Source organism: Perca fluviatilis, chromosome 1 (assembly GCF_010015445.1).
Source record: "Perca fluviatilis chromosome 1, GENO_Pfluv_1.0, whole genome shotgun sequence".
NCBI classification, from domain to species: domain Eukaryota; kingdom Metazoa; phylum Chordata; class Actinopteri; order Perciformes; family Percidae; genus Perca; species Perca fluviatilis.
In genome coordinates, this window is record NC_053112.1 from 21,645,250 (window position 1) to 21,667,713 (window position 22,464).

Here is a 22,464-nt window from a genome sequence, read left to right on the forward strand (position 1 = left end):
TTTAATTATATGGTTGTAACATGAATTCATAAAACTGTTTCAATGTTAATTATGCTAGTGGAGCTTCAGTGCAAGTCCTTATCTATGTAATAGCCCAAACTATAGCCAAAACGTATCTAATAGATCAGTGGTTCTCAAACTTTTTTCAATAATGTACCCCTTTTGAATTGTTTCTTTAAGCCAAGTACCCCCTGACCAGCGCTAATCATTTTCGGTAGAAAAAAAAGTGTATATAAACAGGAACAGTACAGCGCTGTCAGCGATAGATTTATTAAACAACAGCCTTGGAACTGAAAAAAACATTTAAATGCTAATGAGAAAAAGAGACAAAAACTGTAAAAAAAGACAAAAACTTGGAAAAAGATGGTAGAAAGAAGGAAGGAAGTAAGGCAAGAACATGTCAAAATAGTATCAAAAACTGTGACATAAGAAGAAAAAAGGACAGTAGAAGGAAGGAAGGCAAGATTAGGTCCAAAGAAGGCAACACAAATGTCACATTTTTGGTAGGAAAAAAAAAAAATTCTACATGAAGAGGAACAATGTTCTGGACAACAGCCTTGTAACTATTAAACATTTTGTTAAATATCTCACGTACCCCCTGCAGTCCTCCAAAGTACCCCTAGGGGTACAAGTACCCCCATTTGAGAAACACTGTAATAGATAAGACCTAATAGTCATCTTTTAAATTGTCTGTCACAACAACAACAACAACAACAACACAGTACACAGTACAAAGAACGCATTTATACTTCTGTGTAAAATTTTAAACCTTTGCCATTTTAATATGAGTGGAATATAGTTTGGTTTTTCTAATTATTTTCTAATTCTATATTACACGACCCATACATGAAATATCTGTTGTAACCATTTTTAAAGCATTTTTGAAAGATATCAGACCACAGTACACACACAAGCACAGTGTGCACAAGTACATATATAATAATGAGACTGGTAACACCCACCATATGAAATGGAAGCACTGAAAAACCATCATGTCTCAACACTGAGAGACATGGCTAAAAAATATGCACCATATTTATAAGCCAAAACATCTGCTGTTAATTCTTCATTGACCAAACATGAAGCCTCGATGTTGATCCATTCATCCATTTGGGGCCTTAATTGTCAAATGGCAAACCCAGGTACTAATACACTTTTATGGTCAGAGGTAGACAAAATAGTCATATAAACCGTCTTTTAGAGTTAACCAGACGGTCTTGACTTGAGCTCACACAACAGTACTCAAGTGCACCTTGGCAAACCGTTTCAGGAGGCAGCACTGTAGTTCTGATAGTAAACGAGCACCCTGGGAAACTTGGGAGACCCTGATCAGGTTGCATGTGCAGATAATGCAGCATCACCATGTTTGCACTCCCTCTCCCCAAAGAAGTTCCTTTGCTCATTGATGGCTTTCTGTAGAAGTGCAACGTTTACACCATCAACGCAGTTCAGCACACGGGCACGGACCATCACATCAACCCCTGTAATAAGACGAGAAGATGCAGATAAAGGCAGCTGATAGAGGCAAAGAGTACTGGGTGTATTTAAATGACCCCAGTGATCAAGATGTATTGAAATTAATGTGAGTGAAATTTAAAAAGAGGCAAACAAACACAAGAATGTATAGGGTTAAAGAGTTGTGACTTCTAAGTTCTATTTCAACCACTATAAATGAATAACCAGATAGCTGTTTAATACAATGTTTTATGATATCTTTATACTGAATCCTGTGAGGGTGAATAAGCCTCTGTGAGTTTTGTGTCCATTAACAGTATTTGCAACAGTAAATGCATAATCAGCTAAAAAAAACAAAACATTTTTTATTATTGCTGCAGCTGTGACAGCTCTTAAAAATCAATTTATAAACTAATGATTTTTGTATGATATATATAGTGCACTCTTTTCACATCTGGCGATACTACTTTCAGATAGCCACGACAGGAAACTGTGGTTTGAAAATCTGAATTAATTATTCATCATGCCCCAGTCACAACAGATCAGAAAGACTTTCCTTACCCTCAGCATTTTCAATCTCACCCAGAACTAAGTACTGGGCCCCAATTATTGAGTGAAAAGGCTCCACAAACAAGGTGTGGACAGCCACGTGGTGCTCTTTAGCAGCATGCTGAGCTGACAGTGTAGCTCTGGACTGCTCAGGCTGATAGCAGACAAGTCTGGAAAATAGAACAGGAAGGTGTCCATGTCAGCCAGCATGATATAATTTAATCTTTTATTAAGGTGTATTCTTTCTTATTTATTTATTTATTAATTTATCTGACGGCTATATTTACATGTCACATATGATCATCTTATGATGCATTATTACAGATTAAACTACCCATCAGTATGGAAACAATTAGCTCTAGTCGAACATTAAAATGCTGCTACCATGCTAATGCTATGTTAATAATAATAAAATACTGACAGGGGCTGTACTGCTGCATAAATAGCACTTTAACTTATTGTACTTACATACTTTTACTTAAGTAGATTTTGAAGGCAGGACATTACATTCTGGGGATGATTTGTCTCCACATCAGACCAGTCTAGTTGAAAGTACCTACATTTGTCAAACCTGGACATGTCTAAGGACTGTTTATACCCAGTATACCCTGTTTATACGTTTATTCTATTCGTGAAAACAAGAAAAAAAAGATGATTAAGCCTAGATTGGATAAACAAGGGGTTGCTGGAGACTATTTGAAACCTAGACTTGTGAATCATATACACTATTTGTAAAAACAGGGAAACGTGTGATTTCACTGCCTTTTTCTATTCTTCCGGATCCCATTATACCAGGTAGGCAGTGGTGGAATGTAACTACTCAAGTACTGTACTAATGTACAATTTTGAGGTACTTGTACTTGAGTATTTCAAGTTCATACTACTTTATACTTGTACTCCACCCCATTTTGGAGGCAAATATTTTTTTTTATCCATTACATTTATTTGACAGCCTTTGTTACTTACTTTGCAAATTAAGATTATTACAAAATATACAACTTATAAATCAACTAATACATTATGATATAATATGTTGTGTAATTTGGTAAGCTACTCAGCAGTATATGAATTTAAAATTAGCCCCACCGTCACCAGATACATTAAATGAATATGAACATGAATACATCAATATTATAAACCAGTAATAATTTATGATTCTAAAATGGCCCATTCTGTATAATACATATTTAAAATGTTGGTACAGTATATTTTGATGCCAATATGTTTGTACTTTTACTCACATTTTGAATGAGAACGTTACTTACTAGTATTACAAGTTGCTACTGCCACTGCAGGTCGGAAACATAAATACACATATTGTACGTTGACTTGTCAAATGCTACTTCCCGCACTGTTTATATTTTCATAAAGCACAATTGTTATTGTATCAAAATAGCAAACCAAATATATTATGTTGTGAATCAAAACTGTTGTGAAAACCAACCTGCCAAGTACTCTCACTGATTCTCCTTCCTGTACTGCTCCAGAGTTTACTTCCCAGGGGAAATGAAAAACTGCAGCTGCGGGAAGCATCGTGGAGAAAAAAAAACAGTGAAACACACATATGTCAATATGTCAATGATGGAAACACAGTGAAATAGCTGAATAACGTTAAGTAAAGTGCTAGTGAGGAAGTCTGTCTTCAACAGCGATATACGGTCACATGACATGACTTATCCCCGCCTCTGCGCCCCACTGCGGCTGCGTCAGGAGGAGGCCCTGTCAGGAGGAACCGTCCATCAGTCAGGTTGAGGTTGCAGGAGGTTATATAACAATTGTCTACTTTTTTTTTAACTGTAAATACTGTTTTCAGTCGGATATAGAACCATGAATCCTGATATTATTAAAGAGCGGCAAAACGCCACTTTTGACGTCGAGAAATTAACCTATGTTTTGGACGGGGGCCTTGAGAAGACCAAAAGAAGACGAGAAATTGGTGAGTTTGAAATGACTTCTTTGCCCGATAACGTTAAGAGTTATTGGGCTCGTTACCGCCGTTAACACTTTATCTGACAATGATACAAATGCTATTTGCTGAAGACAAGTATTGTGGAGAAGAAGGAGCTAACGTTAATGCTTTCATCGGCTGTGTGCTAACTAGAGTTGCTAGCGGCTTTCCTGTCCTCGGACGCTGTCCTGAATTGAACCAAAGTTTTACGTAATTTAGAAACATATCTTACGCTAAAATGTATTTAAGGTATTCTAAAATTAATTATGTTAGGGTGATATGTTATGTTCCAAAGATAAATTTGACTTTCGTGTCATTTAGCATAAAACCCTACAATAGTTGATCAGTTGTTTAGTGTTAGCTAGCTAAGTGATAACGTTTACCTATGGTTGTGTTTCAACACCTGTTCATGTGAACTTTACGCTAGGCCATGCTACTTTATTCACGTCCTCTTCAGGCAAACATAGCGTGGCTGTAGGTAGCAGAGAACAACATACTGTATGTTTGATTCAATGTGGAATTGAAATGCGATTGACCACCACGTCTACTGTCTTGGGTCAGGTCATGTCAAGTCATGGAAAATTGAAGACCATATTTATTTTTGTGTATATAATGTTAGATATGTAAAAAAAACACACACACTTTTAATGTACCCAAGTGTGTCAGTGTGTATACACATTGTAAAATGTGTAATGAGAAGAATTTAATTTTCCATGTCTGTATGCATTCTTAAATCAGCAATGTATTTGAAATTGTTGTTGACCCTAAAGATGCAGAGATTTGTACTAAAACTTACTAGTGTCTGAAATAATGATAATTTTCATAATTTATTAATCTGAGTATTTTCTCGATTAAGTTAATCTTTTTGTCTGTTAAATTTCTAACAATTGTGAAAAATGTCCATCAGAGTTTCTTAGTCTTAGCTGACATCTGTCTGACCTACAGTCCAAAACCCAAGGATATTTAGTTTATAATTTTAGAAGACCAAGAAAACATGCAAATAATCACATTGTTGAAGCTGGAGAGTTTGGAAATATATATTTGTTAAATTACTCTAAACAATTATAAAACAAATGACTGATGTACAGTGGATTACAGTATGCTGAGAGCAGCAAAGGATACTGTGGTTATGTCCTCCAAATTCTGACAAAAAAGGCTTCCTTTCTAGACACAGGCATACAGTATATGATGTGTTTGGTCTCAACATTTGTTGTTGTTGAATTTTGTTAAATAGGAGGAAGCTATGGTCATTGAATTGTAAAGATTGTTTTGTTACTTAATTCACATTTTCAAATCTATATGCACACTGTTACATTTTAGTACACATTTTCAGACGTGTGCAGCGACTGTGTAGACTAAAAGATACTTTTCTGATTTAATTTCCACCTTCCACTGTAGAGTCCATGGTTTTCAGTGACCCAGACTTTGAGGAGGAGGACCCAAACTTCCTGTCCCGCAGTGAGCGCTATGACCAGGCTGTAAGAAAAAGCGCCCAAATGATCCTGAAGCTCAGAGAGTATGGCATTGCAGACCCAGAGGAGATCTACTGCTATAAGACGTATGTGGTAAATGAGTCGATGTGTGAGGCCAACTGGTTACGTACTGTAGATCCAGATGGGTCTCTGTGTGATTGCAAGGCCGAGGGATAGCAGCCTGCACACAGTCAAATCAGCTGTTAGGAGAGGTAAACTCAAAAAGCCTACTAAAAAAAGAAAAGGGAATATGTCCCTCTGTACATTATTATCCCTAAAATCATGTTCAGCAAGCAACGTAAGGCATTTAACAGTCCAAAAATTAAATTGTTTGTCCTCACTCAGTTTGATGCACAGTAGTGTTGTCCTGAATTGTTAAATAAACATGGAGGTAACAGTGGTGAAGTGACTCAGGCACGCAAGGAGTGTAAGCAGAGTCAGAAATAAGAAATATGTGTACTGATAGTAATTTACAATTCAAATTTAAGTAGCAGGAAGTGGTGAACACTGAAATACTGATTTTCACAAGCTATTGTTTACAAATCCACATTTACTTGAATATACTTGTGTACTTAATAAATATTATGACCTCTGTCAGATACTGTCAGTATCAAGGGTTTGCAATTTATAAATTACACATAATGTAAGTAGTTGACATGTTACACATTACACAATGGCTGTTATGTTAATGATACCACACCCTGACTGTACTTTATGGCAGTAATCAAATAATATACGTGGATTGTTCGTTAACTGACGTGCAATATACAAAATGGCATGTTTGTTTAAAAAAAAATAATAAGGGGGTTCATGATGTAGCTTGGGCACAGTGATATGTGGGACCATTTTATCATGTTTATAACAGTTCCACAACTATCCTTTAACTGTATCAGACAAAAGAACGGTTTAGAAACTTCCTGGTGATAGTACAAAATTCATAGAATCACTTAAATATTTTGCGAAAATTTGTAATATAAATTGTAGCTTGACCACCAATCTGTAGCTGCGTGTGATCTCGTGGCAAATAAATGCGGTCGGAGCAAAGTTCAGAACATGGAACTGTGTCAGAGGGTATGCAAGCTCCCAGCTTTCACCAGCTGTACTGTGTAATGCAATGTGATTGATCCTCAGTTTTTATAATGCTTTTTTAGAGATATTGCTCACATTTTCAGTGTGCTGTGTTCCTGCACTCCCAAGCTTTCTGTCAGCCTATTTGATGTCTATTCAGTGAGTTGCCATTTTAATTGGGGGTGCTTGTAAAAAGGATCAATGTGGATCACATTAATACTCTACTTTGTTTGCCCTCTTCATTTTATCTGAGAGTCTTCTTATTCTTCTTCTTGTTACTTGTTCAAACACTAAATTTGACTGAATAACTTTTTAGACAATAAAATGGCATGTGTGTGTGAAAAACTTGAAACTCAGCCATAAAAATCACAGTGCTGCCATGACATAGTGAGTCACCAAATACCTCAGTTGCACAACATTTGAGTAACCGCAAGTCTGAACATAAGTTTGTGTGTCCTATACCTTCCCTTCACCCAGTATGGTACAAGGCAACCACCATGAGGCCATGGGGCTACACTTTGTCATGTTCCTCCCGACCCTGTACAGCCAGTGTGACCCTCAGCAGTCCAAGAAATGGTTACCTCTGGCAAAGTCCTTCCAGGCCGTGGGCACATATGCCCAAACTGAGATGGGTCACGGTCAGTCCTGGACTTAGCCCTTAACTTATTTACTTGCTTGTTGATAAAGGCCCTTAGACACAGCGTCATTGTGCCGTTATAAAATATAACAAATTGGCATTTGTGTTTTTCAATGTTTAGCCAAAATTATATTCGGGGCAAGAAAAGTGGCCCGTTGGAGGACTGTTCTTCTTGTATGTGTTTGACAGATTCAAATCATGTAGAAAATTCAAAAGTTAGTAGTTGCACGTGTGTCCTGACGATTGTGTTCATGCGTTATAATTTGATGGTGATTTGTGGCTAGTTAAGTACATGTAGCTGGTTTACTAACATCACTGCACTATAGTTGTCCCTAACACCTTCAGCGTTAGTAGTATGTTAGATAAAATATTTTAGTTTTGTTTAGTCTTTTCCAAAACTTACTACCATCTACATTAGGTAGGTAGTTCTTCTTCTTTCCTACTGACAACTCTCTCACTCCATCTTTGTCATGATAATGCACTAATGGTGAAGCTTGTGTGCATTTTGACTGCTGTTTACTTTCCATCTCTTTGCAAATTATATACTCTCTTTTAAATGAATTTTAATCTGTAATTTAGTCCTAATTATCTGTTCTGTCTTTGGTTTGGCTGTTGGCATCTTAAGTGGCTAGAAATGGTGAAGAGGTTGTTCTGGTGTGTGATTAGTAGGTAATGTAGACTGGAAATGGAAACTAGTGAGAACATTTTTTGTCCGTTTTATGACCTCAAAAGCAAGAACTGCCTTATGTGCTGCCCAAATATGTGGTCTGGGATCCCATATTGAGGCTGAGTTCTAGCTTCTGAATGTCTCTTTGTAATCTGAGAGAATGTAGGCCAAGCCAGCTATTGTTTGTTGCCTTGCTGTAACAAAGTCAAGTGGATGTTAATGGGAATTAACATTTCATCTGTGCAGACCTCCACTGAAAGTTTAGAAACGATGGCTCTTGAACGGTCTTTTTAATGAACATTTTGTTCACCTGTGTTTTGACGGGATGGACCAACACTGGGCTAAAATCCAAGAGTATCATTTATGGCATGACCTAATGTGTCCTTGATCACTTTTCTAGGGCTACAATTAAAAAAAATTGCATTATCAATTAATCTGCTGATTATTAGGTTGAAAAATGGATTAATCGTTCAGTCTAAAGAAAAACAGAGAGCACAATCACAATATCTTCGATTTGCAAATCGCACTACAGACTGTAGGTGGTGCCAGAGGAGCCGGATTTATTTTTAAATTGACCTGCCTAATGTAGTTCTACTGGAATATAGGGTCAGTTTCAGCAAATATGACAAAGTTAGTTTTATAAGTCTTACCTTCTGCATCTTTAAATGTCCCCAAATCTTCAATTTACTATAAATGTTTGGCAGTTGTGCTTGAAAAATTAATCAATTATCGAAATAGTTGTCTACATTTTTTTTTTAAGTTGTCTAAAAATGAACTTACCTACCCACTATTATCTGCCTGGTCAGTATACCTGTATAGTTACTGGCCCTGAGAAACATGCAATGAAGAGAGGAACAGGTCCAATTTTAATGTATATATCTTTATTCAGTTCAATGACAATCTTGGTGTCTTTTTAAACTGTATGTTGCCAGACTAGTTGAACATCCAGTTAGAACTAGTAAAGAACAAGATGTTTACATGTGACCACTTGGTGTAAAGATATGTAAGAGGCAACTAAATCAGGAATTTGTTTGATGCAGAACCTTTATGCTTTTATTAGATGAGCTTATGGTCAGAAACTGTGAACATGTTCCAGCACACTAAGCATGCTAAACTGATAAGTGTCTGAGACTAAGGTGCTGTACATAACTGAGGTATTCAAACTCACATGTTGCAGGGGAACTTTATTGATGCAGCTACTAAAGACAGATTTAAATGAGTGGAGCCAAATGATGGCCGTATGATCAAATCAATATGCACGGTATGCTCACACGCTGTTTTAATTTGTCTTTGTCACTTCTGCCTTTTAATGCTTTTTTGCACAACCTTTGTCTTTATTTCTTCACTCGCTTCTTCCTTATTCGAACCATATCAATTCATACCCATAATCCCTCCTGTCAATACTTTTTCCAACGTTCTCTCCTCATTCATCTGCACTTACTTGGTTCAAACTTCCCATAATGCTTCCATCCAAAATTCCTTATGCATCTCCCTTCTTGGCCTTTCCCCATTTCCACCTGCTTTTCTTTTCCGTTTGCCACTGTCCTGCGTGGATCTAGCTGTGTGAACCCAGACAGGCCAGGGCCCTTGGATCTCCATCTGGCGATGTTCTTGCCCACACTGCTCAACCAGGCCACCCAAGAGCAAATGGACCGTTTCTTCATGCCCACCTGGAACCTAGAGATCATCGGCACCTACGCTCAGACTGAGATGGGCCACGGTAAAATGAACAGGGCAGTCCAAAAAAGCAGGCCTGATTAGGCCCGTCAGTAAACATTCTGGTGCTACTTCTGGTGCTTTAGTTAAAACTAATGTTTACCTAATTGGCACTAATATCTATTCGTACTTAACTTCCATTAATAATTATCTGAGAAAGTTTGTTTGTCCGAGTTGCAAATGTTTTAAACATCCTTTCTGTCCTATTTTCCCATATTTTGTTTAAGGATACAAGTAAATTCAGTCTGGTTGGGAAAACTACACGAGTGGGCAGATACGTAAACGAATCCCAAGTTTTACTTAATTTTCTAAACTGCTGAACTCAAGTTAACATGATGATGAACGCACCCAAAATATCCAGGTTATGTGTCTGTTGTGTAAGCACCATTTCTTTAAAGACAGTAGGTCAAATATTTGATATGGTTAAACATATTTACAACCTGTCTGACCACTTGTGTCAGTTGACCCACCAGACAAGCATAAAATTATCAAATATTTTTACTTTTAATTGCATGCCAAAACGTCTGGAGTAGAGTATGTCACTTGATATTATGCCCCCTGACCACCGGGCTGCATCAGATAGCCAGACAAACTACCTCTCGTCACCCCTTTATGTGTTTTTGACATAACCGTTTCCTTTACTAACAATTTTAGATAGTTTGTATATATATTTGGTTTAGCATGTTTTAAGATCTGTCTTTGGTTGCAGACCAGTATAGCAACACACATTACAGTTTGAATAGGCCACCCAGACCTGTTTTGTTTGTGCTAGATGCAAATTCAGAGGCCATCAAGCAAATGGCATGACATAGCATGGCATGAATTGAATAATGTTGAATAATTAGTATTACTGTACATATGTTTTTAGATCTGTCAAACACCTACAAAGTGCATTGCTTTGCTCCTTTATGTTGGCTTCATCCAGTCCAGCTACCTATTAAAGCATATTACAAATTGTCAAGGGCTAAACATGTTGATTCATTGATTAATCTTCAGTTTGTTCATGTCACATTAATTAATTTTTGATTTTCAACCTTGTACGCTGTGTGTGTGTTCTGTGTGTGTGTGTTTGGTGGGCTTCGATATGTTGTCTCTCTGTAGGCACACACCTCAGGGGGCTGGAGACCACAGCTACATATGACCCGGCCACACAGGAGTTTGTCTTGAACAGTCCCACAATCAGCTCCATCAAATGGTGGCCTGGAGGACGTAAGTACATTCACACTGTCTTGTCTCTGCAGGACTGGACCAAGAGTTAGACAGCCTGGAAATGGCAAAGTATTAGAATTTCTGTAAGCATAAGGAATATCGTTGTTTTTTTTCTCGATTTTCTTTCAGGCTAAGAAAACCTTGTTGACATTCAGAACAAATTAGTTTAACCTTCTTACTCTCTCTCTTTCTAGTTGGAAAGACCTCAAACCATGCCATAGTTCTAGCCCAGCTTTATACTCAGGGAAATTGCCACGGTCTGCATGCTTTCATCGTACCTATCCGCGACATGAGCACACATGTACCCTTGCCAGGTAACCACTGTCTGTGATGTCTTTCTGGATGTGATGTTTGTGGTGAAGTCAGTCCTCATTTACCTTCCTGTTTCTGCCTCCCTTTTTTTGGGGGGTCTGTGTCATTTTTTTCTCTGTCTCTCTTAGGTATTGTGGTTGGAGATATAGGCCCCAAGTTTGGCTTTAATGAAGTTGACAACGGCTTCCTAAAACTAGAGAACGTACGAATCCCACGGGAGAACATGCTGATGAAATACGCCAAGGTGATGTGACATTATTTGAGTTGCTAGTTTCTCTTAGGTTAAATTGTCAATTAGGAGATTTGATCTTTTTTGTGAAAGGATTGCTGTCAGTGTAATTGCAACTGTGCCCAAAGGGTTATCTGTTTGCCACTAGAGAGTTTAACACATGCTGTTCTTTGCAGATACTTTAATAGTTAAGCAAAGCCCTGCGCAGCTGTGTTTTGTTTACCAAATAGGGAAGGATTGTTGCATTGCATAAATACTCTGACTCGAGTTGCACTTAAGTCGCACACACAGTGACTTCAGACTTGACTTGAGACTTGTCCTCAAAAGACTTTGAACTCGACTCGAGGTCCAGAACTCGTGAACAACATTTATTTTTTGGAAACGTCTGAACTGCGAGAGGCCACACGTGATCAGGGACAACAAACATGTTGACCGCACTGGCAGCTGTTGTGCCATTCATCATAACCTTTGGCTTTAAAAACTTCGTACAACAAGGCCCAAATAAAAGAATCACTGAATGCAAAATATGTGGCGTAAAGGATTCTGGCTCAACCACATCTAATTTTATCAGGCACCTGAAAACGCACCCTGACATATTAGCAAACATGTTGAGCTCAGCAATGGCCATCTAATTTAAGCATTGACTTCTAGCTTTAGCTACAACCTAGAACACTCTTTATAACCATGAGAGACTTGAGACTTGACTTGGACTCAAGCTCAAAGACTTGTGAGCATCTCTGCCTCGAACTGAGAAGGACCTGATTCAGCTGCATACTGCTGGAACATGTGTGGAGAACCCTGTTTCAAATATAACTACCTTTCAATACATACAATTCAACAGCTCCACAAACATTCAAAATGAGCACACAGTTGAATCAACATCTCTGTTAAACAATCTCAACAAAAACTGGAAGCATTTATTCTGGTATTGCGAGGTGTTCCAAATAAACTGGTGTAATAATGAACTGAGTTTATGTATTGCATTTAGAGTGGGACTTTTGCTCCTGAAGCATCTGCTTATATGCTGTGAGGATGACTCTGTCTCTCCACTAGGTGGAGCCAGATGGAACCTATGTGAAGCCACCAAGTGCCAAGCTGACCTACGGCACCATGGTGTTCATCCGCTCATTGATTGTAGGCGAGTCAGCTCGGGCCCTCTCCAAGTCCTGCACCATCGCCATCCGCTACAGTTCTGTTCGACACCAGTCTGAAATCCGGCCGGGGTAGGTCAATTATGAATTACAATATGCTGAAAGATAAGATTATCATGACATTTTTGCCCAACAACTCCAAAAAATAAAGTGCCTACTACAGCTTTAAGGTCTATCATGTACAACCAAGTGCACAGACAGGGCTCAAAATTAGATTTTACTTTATACCACCAGAATTCTGTGTAAAACACATTCACATTAGTAGTAAGTCTCAAATGACAAATTATGAATAAATTATTGTATTTAACTGAATGGTAGACTTTTACATTTTTTTGTTTTAGTTATGTTTGTTCCATAAGAACGTAGATGGTTTATACAGTACACATATGGATATATGGATTTGAAATATTATAGGAAGTAAATTACAGAAGAGGGCCAATATGTCCAAATAGAAAAATGATATTTATACCACTTGGATAGTTGATCTATAAAATTCAACACATGAAATTAGTGTCAGAGGTTCAGAAATGGTGACATAACAGGAAATGGAAAAAGTACTGGTGTCATCATGATTTGATCTTGTACCATATCCTCATGCATCAAAGGGAAGTACAACCTTTATATGAGATAGTGAACATTGTGTTTATGTCCCACAGAGAGCCAGAGCCTCAGATCCTCGACTACCAGACGCAGCAGTACAAGCTGTTCCCTCTGCTGGCTACGGCCTATGCCTTCTCTTTTGTCGGCCAGTACATGAAGGAGACCTACCACCGCATCAGTGGAGACATCAACGACGGGGACTTCAGTGAACTGCCTGAGGTACTGACTGGACATGCACATGTAGAGTGTGATCTAGGCTTAATGATGACTTGATTTTAAAAATATATTTATATAATTGTCACCCAGTGTTTAGGCTTGAATGAAGCCATTTTCACCCTCTTTACCCTCCGATCTACAGCTCCATGCGCTGTCTGCGGGTCTGAAGGCCTTCACCACGTGGACAACCAACTCTGGCATTGAGGTGTGCCGCATGTCATGTGGCGGCCATGGCTACTCTCGCAGCAGTGCCTTGCCGGACATTTACGTTGAGTTCACCCCTACATGCACCTACGAGGGAGAGAACACGGTCATGATGCTGCAGACCGCAAGGTAGCTTGTCACACAGAATCACATGACCGCAAATGTGACACCTCACTAGGACAAAGTTCACAGCCTGCCAAGTCCTCACATGCTAGAAATGCCTTTGTTGTTTTTGTTACTATGTTGTTAGAGTGCTCCTACACTAGGAGGGATGTTATCACTTTACTTTGCTTTTACTTTAAGTTGTAACACCGAAACGTATAGTAACATCTTCCTAATTCCTAAATTGCATTGTTTTTAGTACAGCAGTGCTCACACACACACACACACACACACACACACACACACACACACACACACACACACACACACACACACACACACACACACACACACAGTTTTTTCACCCATCATTTTTGTCACACACTTTAATAGGATGAGAGCGAGACATAGACAAATACAGACCTAAACATATTGCCCACTAAGCAGCCCTATCACACCACAAATGCAGGAGACACACCCACACTCCTCCCACAGCAAAAACAAACACGGGTGACATTTTATATCCCTAAATGATAGCTGTCATGGTTTTATATCTCTAGTACTATGAAGGTCAGCTGTGCAGTTTAAAAAAAAACTATATATTAGATATATAGATATTTTGTCTTTTTTAAGAGGGATATTGTTTCTCTGGCAAGGATGTACGAACAGTTACTGAAATGTTCAATTCCAAATGAGCTTTTAACTGAACACAAAGTACACACACAAAGGCTAAAGGAGTTGTGAATGGGAATGAATGAAGAGGTTGATATGTGAAGCCAGACTTGGATTTGTTAATATTCATATAAGAAGAAATATCAAAATCCTCAACTTTTGTCTATGCAGACACCTGGTGAAGAGCTACCGGCAGGCTAAGGCAGGACAGCAGCTGAGCGGCATTGTATCATATCTGAATGAAGCAAAGCAGCACAGGGTCCAGCCACAGCCTGTCGCTGCCAGACCAACCGTGGTAGACATAAACGACCTGGCTAGCCTGGTGGAGGTCTACAAACAACGAGCTGCCATGTAAGAGACTGAGCTATGTTGCTGAGTTTTCATTTCTGGTTTAGATATTTAATTATTTTTACTATTTTACATGTTTTTTCACATTTTTATTGGACCAATTTTCAATGTATGTTGTGAAACAGATTCTATAACTTCATTTTTTGAAGTGCAACCCCAATTCCAATTTGGGACGTTATGTTAATAATAATAATAATACATAAGTTTTATATAGCGCTTTACATGGAACTCAAAGACGCTTAAACGTAAATAAAAACAGAATACAATGATTTGAAAATTCCTTTTAACCTATATTCAATTAAATACGCTACAAAGACAAGATATTTAATGTTCAAACTGACGTTTATTGTTTTTGTTTTTTTAAATATTCATGTAAATATTCAAAATATTTTGAATTTGATGGCTGCAACAAATTCCCAAAAAGCTGGGACAGGGGCAACAAAAGACTGGGAAAGTTGAGGAATGCTCAAAAGACACCTGTTTGGAATATTCTACAGGTGAACAGGTTAATTGGAAACAGGTGAGTGTCATGATTTGGTATTAAAGGAGCATCCCCAAAAGACTCGATGTTCAACACATTGTGAACAACTGCATGAGCAAATAGTCCAATAGTTTAAGAACAATGTTTCTCAACGTACAATTGCAAGGAAATTAGGGATTTCATCATCTACAGTCCATAATGTCATCAAAAGATTCAGAGAATCTGGAGACATTTCTGCTTCTCTGGGCCCAAGCTCATCTGAAATGGACTGATGCAAAGTGGGAAAGTGTGCTGTGGTCTGACGAGTCCACATTTCAAATTGTTTTTGGAAATCATGGACTTCATGTTGTCTCGGCCTAAAAGGAAAAGGACCATCCAGATTGTTATCAGCAAAAAGTTCAAAAGCCAGCATATGTGATGGTATGGGGGTATGTTAGTGCCCATGGCATGGGTAACTTGCACATCTGTGAAGGCACCATTAATGCTGAAAGGTACATACAGGTGTTGGAGCAACATATGCTGCCATCCAAGCAACGTCTTTTTCTTGGACGTCCCTGCTAATTTCAGCAAGACAATACTAAGCCACATTCTACAGATGTTACAACAGCGTGGCTTCGTAGTAAAAGAGTGCAGGTACTAGACTGGCCTGTCTGCAGTCCAGACCTGTCTCCCATTGAAAATGTGTGGCGCGTGGGGTGGCCTCTAGCTCACCCAGTAAGAGCGTTCGCCCCATGTTGGCTGAGTCCTGCAGCGGCGCAGGTTCAAATCTGACCCGCTGCGTGTCATCCCCCATCTCTCTCCCCCTTTCATGCTTATCCACTGTCACTAGGTAATAAAGGGAAAAGCCCCAAAAAAGAATCTTAAAAAAAAAAAAAAAAAAAAAAGACAAAAAGTGTGCCGCATTATGAAGCTCAAAATACGACAAAAGAGACCCTGGACTGTTGAGCAACTGAAGTCGTACATTAAGCAAGAATGGGAAAGAATTCCACCTACAAAGCTTCAACAATTAGTGTCCTCAGTTCCCAAACGCTTGAGTGTTGTTAAAAGGAAAGGTGTTGTAACAGCAGTTTGAACATTAAATATTTTGTCTTTGTATTGTATTCAATTGAATATAGGTTGAAAAGGATTTGCAAATCATTGTATTCTGCTTTTATTTACATTTTACACAACGTCCCAACTTCATTGGAATTGGGGTTTGTAGTTATATTAATCAATGTACTGCTGCTTTGACCCCTCCACTCATGCCTCGTGGTTGCATGCAATGTATGATGTAATATTATATTAAAATGTGCCTTTCAATGTTTGGATATTGGATATGGGCGTATGCTCAATGCCCAAAATGTAAATTGAAGTTTTTAAAAAGCGGAGGGATATATGTTGACACACTGTCTGCTGTTACGTCACACAGACAGATTAGATTTGTATCTCAGGTGTTGGTGTTGGCCAGAGCTTCTGTTACATTAATCACCCTGATAGTCTAATCAGATATATATATATATATATATACACACACACACACACACACACACACACACACACACACACACACACACACACACACACACACACACACACACACACACACACACATTTTCAGGGGAATTTAAAAGCGCTATTGTGTTTTTTAGTAAAGAGACAGCCTCTTTTGTAATAAGGCAAAGATAAATATGTGTTAAAGCTGGGGAGCGATAATGTGTCTTAATGTTTTTATTAATTTATATTAATGACATCTTTGGTTAATGCAGATAATTTATGTGTGTGTGTTTGCAGTCTAGTTGAGCTGGCAGCTAAGAGTATCCAGCAAGAGATACAGAACAGGAAGAGCCAGGAGGACGCCTGGAACAACAGTTCTATTGACCTGGTCAGAGCCTCAGATGTAAGTGTGTGTGTGTGTGTGTGTGTGTGTAGGTGTGTGTGTGGTGTGTGTGATCATAGCTTTTGATACACAGATCTGGCTTGGATTTATAGGAAAGTGTAGAGATTGATGCTGAGCCAAAGCCCAATATGTTGTTCCAATGCTGCTTGAAGTTGAAGTCAAATTCTGCTCATGTTCATCTCATTTCTTCTTTTTCTGTCCCTTTCTTTCTTATTCGTTGCCTTGAGTCTCTTTCATTCATTTACGTGTCCTCCCTGTTTTTTTGTCTACAGGCCCATTGTCACTATGTCGTAGTGAAGCTCTTTACTGACAAGCTGGGGGAGATCGGTGACATAGCGATACACTCAGTGCTGTCAACCCTGGCTCTGCTGTACGCCCTGCACGGCATTACAACCAACTCTGGAGACTTTCTACAGGTCAGAAAAATCCCAACATATAGAAAAACAATATGGTTTGCAAGTGTTACAGAACTATTGTGCAAACCTGCTCCAGTTATTTGCATACTCCCTTTGCTGTTGTTCAGTTTTACGGTCTGCTTCCATATGAAAAACTGTGTCAATTGTCTCTGAGCTAACTGAATGGGGGTTTTTGTGTGTAGGATTTGTATGCCTTGGTGGGTGGTGGCTTTTTTGTTGATTAAATAAGGCAAATTAGATTTTGTTTTATCAGATAAACTTTTAATTGAAAATAAAATATAAGACTTAATGCTTTGCTTGACAGCGAAACCCACTGTCTCTACTGCCTGTTCCTCACTGTTAGGGCAGCTGAGTGAGGTACGGCAGCACGTTTTCATCCACATCTCAATCTGTTTTGATTTCAGGCTGGACTGCTGAATGTGCCCCAGGTGCACCAGGTTTCTGTTCGTATCAAGGAGCTGCTGTCTCAGCTGAGGCCCAACGCTGTGGCACTGGTAGATGCCTTTGACCACCACGACAAGAAGCTAAATTCAGTCCTGGGACGATATGATGGCAACGTCTATGAGCACATGTTCGAATGGGCTCGTCGCTCACCCCTAAATGCTACAGAGGTAGGTCAGGGTCACGGGTGAAAAATACTAGTGTCACGCACAGGTGGTACTGATCAAATGTTTTCCATTTGGTCTAGGGGATATTATTACTGCTAAGCCTTATGGTCGTACAAGCTACTAACAGGCCACAACGGAGGCTAAATGCTAGCAACAAGAAAAGGATGCAGGCCTTACCTGAACCGCAAACTCAGCCTGCTTCCTCCTGTTTAGTGAGATAAACACTGGCTAACAGTGAAAGTCATTTTTATCGATTTTATCGATTGTTTTTGTAATTGATTAATCTAGCACTTTATCGATCGATTAATCGGATAATTTATTTTTTGCGTTTTTAAACAACCCAAACTAGGGAAAAAAGCAACATTTTTGGAAAAAGCAACATTTGTATTGCCTACATTGCTTACAATGTCATCTCTCAAAAAATTAAACCTATTAAGTGCGTTTAAGTGCCATATTACATTGTTTTTAAAGAATTTTTTTTTTCAAATGATATCAACCTCAAACTAAGGCATACATTAAACATACATAAACATTACATTAAGTTGTGCAACTTAACTTTCAGAACTACAAGTTTCAACCTGAGACTGATCTGTATATACAGTAGGCCTATATGTGTGAGAGAGAGAGAGAGAGAGAGAGAGAAATCAGCTGTTTTTCCGAAGGGATAGTCAACGTTGTTGTGTTTGGTGTAGTTTCATCGTCCATACGACTCTGTGATTTACTTTGGTCCGCTTCGTGGAATGGATGATTAAGTTAGACTCCATGTTTTCTGTTGAGATGCTAAAGCACTGACGTGAATGATTTTGCAGTGGACACACTGTACAGAGTTTTAGTTTTAATTACGTTTGAACTGATTCCAAACTTTGGACACTTTCTGTCGTTTTCTCCAGCCTGTCTCTTCTCTTAGCCCCTCGCTATTTACACTCTGGTATGTGTCGCCAGCAGTAGACTGAGCCGTGTCTGTGCGACAGTAATAATCAGCGTCAGCGATACAACGTTGGTAACATTGATTTAACGAAGCTTTGAGGCAAGTCATTTTGCATCAAGGATTTTTTGTAATTGAATTATTCGAGTTATTCGAGGAATCGTTTCAGCCCTACATGACATACTGCATTAAGTCACATTAAGTTGTTCAGTTAGGTTCCAGAAATGAAAGATGAAGTGCGCTACTGCATGTGTGCACTTTATGGGAGACCACAATCATTTGGCATTAGAGGAAGAACACTGTGTGTGAGATTACATAAACATGTCTTTCCCCCTTGCCCGTTATTTCAGCTTAACAAATGCTCCATTCCTTCTTCTTCCCCAGGTCCATGAATCCTTCCACAAGTACCTGAAGCCCCTGCGGTCCAAACTGTGAGCTGACCCCCTTGTACCTTAAGTCCTGGTTGCGACCCTTCAAATCTCCATATATTGGCACAACCTTAACCACATTAACGCCAGTCAATATCAACACCATGATGGCAATTACTTTCCATCAGCTGGTATTTACCAGTCTGAAGGAATTTAGCCTCCCCTACTTTACTCTCTATGTGTGGTCATGTTAACACCATAATCAGCCACTCTAAAGGCCATGGTATATTGTCACATTTTGGGGCTGTCTACATTGTTCTCTTTGGTGATGGGGGATGATGCGGAAATGAGTGGCCTGTAAACGGGGTGTACAACCTGAAACAATATCAAGACAATGCAATTATGAGGAGAATAAAGGCAATACCAGGAATTAGAATTATATCTAAAAATCTCTAATGAAATCATTATTTTGAAAAATAGCTTTAAGAATAATGAAAACAATCAGTTATTTGCAGTTTAAGAAGACCTTGTTTTCTGTAGAGAAATTCCATTGTGAAGTTTTTATTATTTCAGTTCCCCCCATCTTTTCTTCACTTTCTACTGCGTGCCTGATGGCTCAGCTGTATGAGCCAGCCAAGATAGGAATGCCATTTCTCTTTTTTTCTAACAAGAACGGAATGTGATTATGAACGTTACATAATGTTAGAGATTTTTATGTTAGGAGCAAACCAACAGCAAAATCAGTTTTGGTTGTTTCCCCTGACGAAGAGGACCAACGGTTATTTGAAAAGACCCTGTGCTGTTTGTTGTTATTAAAGAGGCATACATTTTTTCATGACCTTTATCAATGCTGTACGCATCAAGAAAGAATTGCACAAGTCTGTGACACCCCTTACCCTTCCATACCTGTGAATGATGGTGTAATATGACTGACTTAAATGGCAGTCAAAATGTAGTTTGAATTAGATAATTAAGAGCAGATGTCCAACGGTGAAGATAATATAAAAATATTCCTCCTGTAAAATGCTGCAACAAATACCATTTTGAAACAGTCAGTAGATAATCACTACACCTTAAAAGTCAATGTCCTGCATTGTATCAAACTGTTCCTCTCAGCCTTAAGTTGATACTTCACCCAAAGTGCATGTTTTTAGAATAAAAAAACTCTCTCTGTGCTGCGGTCAGCTTGAATTCATGTCCGTCACAGTTGTCTCCAATGCTAATGCTTTTTACAAGACTGAAAAATCCTTAAAATTTCCCAGTTGCTGTATTTCAAGGCAAAACAAACTGCCTTTACTCTCAGCCCCACCACCTGTTGCATTTCTCGCTATATAGTGAATAACGTCATACTTTAATGATCCACTTCACAGATACTAGTGTGTAGGTTATATACCGGTACTACTCCATTGATAGAAGCTGAGCTCAATAGAGAGAAGAGAGGTCCATCAAGAGACAGTGAATGTGAGAAAGTGGAATGATTTACAACGACTTACTGGAGATGAAATTAACATCTTTGGGGTGATTTGTACTAAATTCCTCAATTTCTGAACCATGACTGTGTTCAAACATTAGAACGAATAATTACTATTCTGTGCGTCCACATGCTTCTGAATGTATTTGTTGGACAGAACGGTTTCTGCAGATAATGGTGAAGTATGTCAAATGTGTAAAAAGCACCTGTGACGACACAAGGTAGGCATTTCTGTCAATTTAGAGTTTAATGAGACCACATAATGCACTGTATATGTGAATTAGTATTCTCCCTCCCTGCTGTGTGAGGTTGATATATTATAAAGAAAAAAACACAAGAAAAACACCAGCTAACATCTACATGGATTATTTTTTTAGTTTTTAATCAAGCACATTTTAAACTACAAACTTTAAATAATTCTATTGTTAATATGCTGCGACGTTCAAATCCTGTTGACTGAATTGTTCTAATTCATATATGATAAACTATGTGCAAACTGGATCTTTTTTGATTAATGCTTCTGTATCGGTTATTAAAGTTTCAGAAACCGTTTAGAAAAACCTATAATTAACTGACTTAGCAAACAAATGTATCATATTTCATAGAATTGGTGGATTTTTATTTCTTGCTTTATCTCAACTCATCTGCAGTAGGCTATTTTATATTTTCTCATTCAGCAACCTAATCCTAATGGCAGATGCTGGTGAATAAAAGTAGCAACAGAACGACACAAAAATAATTTAGATTTTTCTTTGCGGGGGGGGGGGAATTTGTTAAATAATGATGTGCCTGAGGAAGTTGTCTTTTGTTAATGTAAGTCATCGAGAATGTTCTTACAAGGCTTATAGTATTTCATTTCTGTATTTGTATGACTTTTATTAATTCATTTCTGCTGCACGGGAACAATTATTATATAATGACTAAGCTCTTTGTTAAGCATGTTTGTGTGATGTTTTATTGTGTAATAATTATTTGAAACATGGTTTTAATTTGACCTGTAAGTTATATTGATAAAAAACTAAATCATGTGTGTTGTTTATCTGTCTTGCTCAGTTAACCTGCATGAACTGTATTACATCGACTTTGGAAAACACTGCTTTTTTGTACCACTTTCATAAGAAATATACTGTACTGGAAGAACTTTACATACTCATGTAAATCAAAAACTTAGCAACATAGTATACCATAAAGCCACTTGAATTAAGGTGATCAACTTTCAGCCTAGATGACACTGGATCCTGCTGCAGAAGAGTTCAGTAAAATAATAGAGCAAATAGAACTAAGTAAAAAATTACAAGTGTCAGTGGTATAGCAGACAGATCAGTTTACTAGTCATGATTAGTGCTTTTCAGGCTGTGAACATAGTTGTGCAAGTCTGGAGGAGCTTTCTAAAGTCTGAGAAAATAACAAAGTATCTTTGACTGGGCTGGAGACTTTTATAGAAAGCCAGAAAGTTATCAATTCGGGGTTAGGCCCTATTGAGATGGATTAATGGAACTGTAGGATCCAGCATTCTTTGGGCTTGACCCATACTATGGTCATATCTCTCCATCTGCTGCATCAATTTGGACCATTCTTTGTTCTTCCAACTTTGTGGAAGGGTACTACTGAATTGCTGCAGTACCCCTTTAAGTTCAATAAATGTATCAGATTTTTTCCCAACACTTTCAAGTTGTGCAATGTCAACCTTTGTGTGTGTGTGTTCAAAATTTCAGAAGTGCTCAATATAAATAAATATATAAATTTGTATCTAAAAATGTATAT

General features: G+C 38.3%; 2 protein-coding genes across 3 annotated transcripts; one reads left to right on the plus strand and one right to left on the minus strand.

The window, feature by feature from the left end:
- Positions 1-547: 547 nt before the first annotated feature.
- Positions 548-3,657, minus strand: ten1 (TEN1 subunit of CST complex). Its single transcript, XM_039804288.1, has 3 exons — positions 3,449-3,657; positions 2,017-2,174; positions 548-1,481 (listed from the first exon to the last, which is right to left on the minus strand). The coding sequence occupies exons 1-3, from the start codon at positions 3,535-3,537 to the stop codon at positions 1,330-1,332; spliced, it is 399 nt and encodes a 132-aa protein (XP_039660222.1). The 5' UTR covers positions 3,538-3,657; the 3' UTR covers positions 548-1,329.
- Positions 3,658-3,710: 53 nt separating this feature from the next.
- On the plus strand, positions 3,711-22,364 carry acox1 (acyl-CoA oxidase 1, palmitoyl). 2 transcript variants are annotated; one of them, XM_039804170.1, is made up of 14 exons: positions 3,711-3,940; positions 5,351-5,510; positions 6,970-7,130; positions 10,614-10,721; positions 10,916-11,035; positions 11,162-11,277; positions 12,316-12,485; positions 13,070-13,232; positions 13,372-13,562; positions 14,379-14,558; positions 16,807-16,912; positions 17,185-17,328; positions 17,733-17,939; positions 19,246-22,364. In XM_039804170.1, exons 1-14 carry the CDS (start codon positions 3,832-3,834, stop codon positions 19,294-19,296), a joined length of 1,986 nt encoding a protein of 661 aa, XP_039660104.1. In that variant the 5' UTR covers positions 3,711-3,831; the 3' UTR covers positions 19,297-22,364. The 2 variants fall into 2 exon arrangements, with proteins under 2 accessions (XP_039660104.1, XP_039660027.1); XM_039804093.1 differs by lacking the exon at positions 6,970-7,130 and adding an exon at positions 9,356-9,516.
- Positions 22,365-22,464: the final 100 nt, after the last annotated feature.

Excerpts from the sequence above, each read along its gene's own strand:
- ten1 (XM_039804288.1), bottom strand. The coding sequence starts at position 3,537 with ATGCTTCCCGCAGCTGCAGTTTTTCATTTCCCCTGGGAAGTAAACTCT. Across the intron at positions 2,175-3,448 it reads TCAGTGAGAGTACTTGGCAG|ACTTGTCTGCTATCAGCCTG; the intron begins GTTGGTTTTCAC and ends TCTATTTTCCAG. Across the intron at positions 1,482-2,016 it reads TGAGATTGAAAATGCTGAGG|GGGTTGATGTGATGGTCCGT; the intron begins GTAAGGAAAGTC and ends GTCTTATTACAG.
- acox1 (XM_039804170.1), top strand. The coding sequence starts at position 3,832 with ATGAATCCTGATATTATTAAAGAGCGGCAAAACGCCACTTTTGACGTC. Across the intron at positions 12,486-13,069 it reads CAGTCTGAAATCCGGCCGGG|AGAGCCAGAGCCTCAGATCC; the intron begins GTAGGTCAATTA and ends TATGTCCCACAG. Across the intron at positions 17,329-17,732 it reads ACTCTGGAGACTTTCTACAG|GCTGGACTGCTGAATGTGCC; the intron begins GTCAGAAAAATC and ends TTTTGATTTCAG.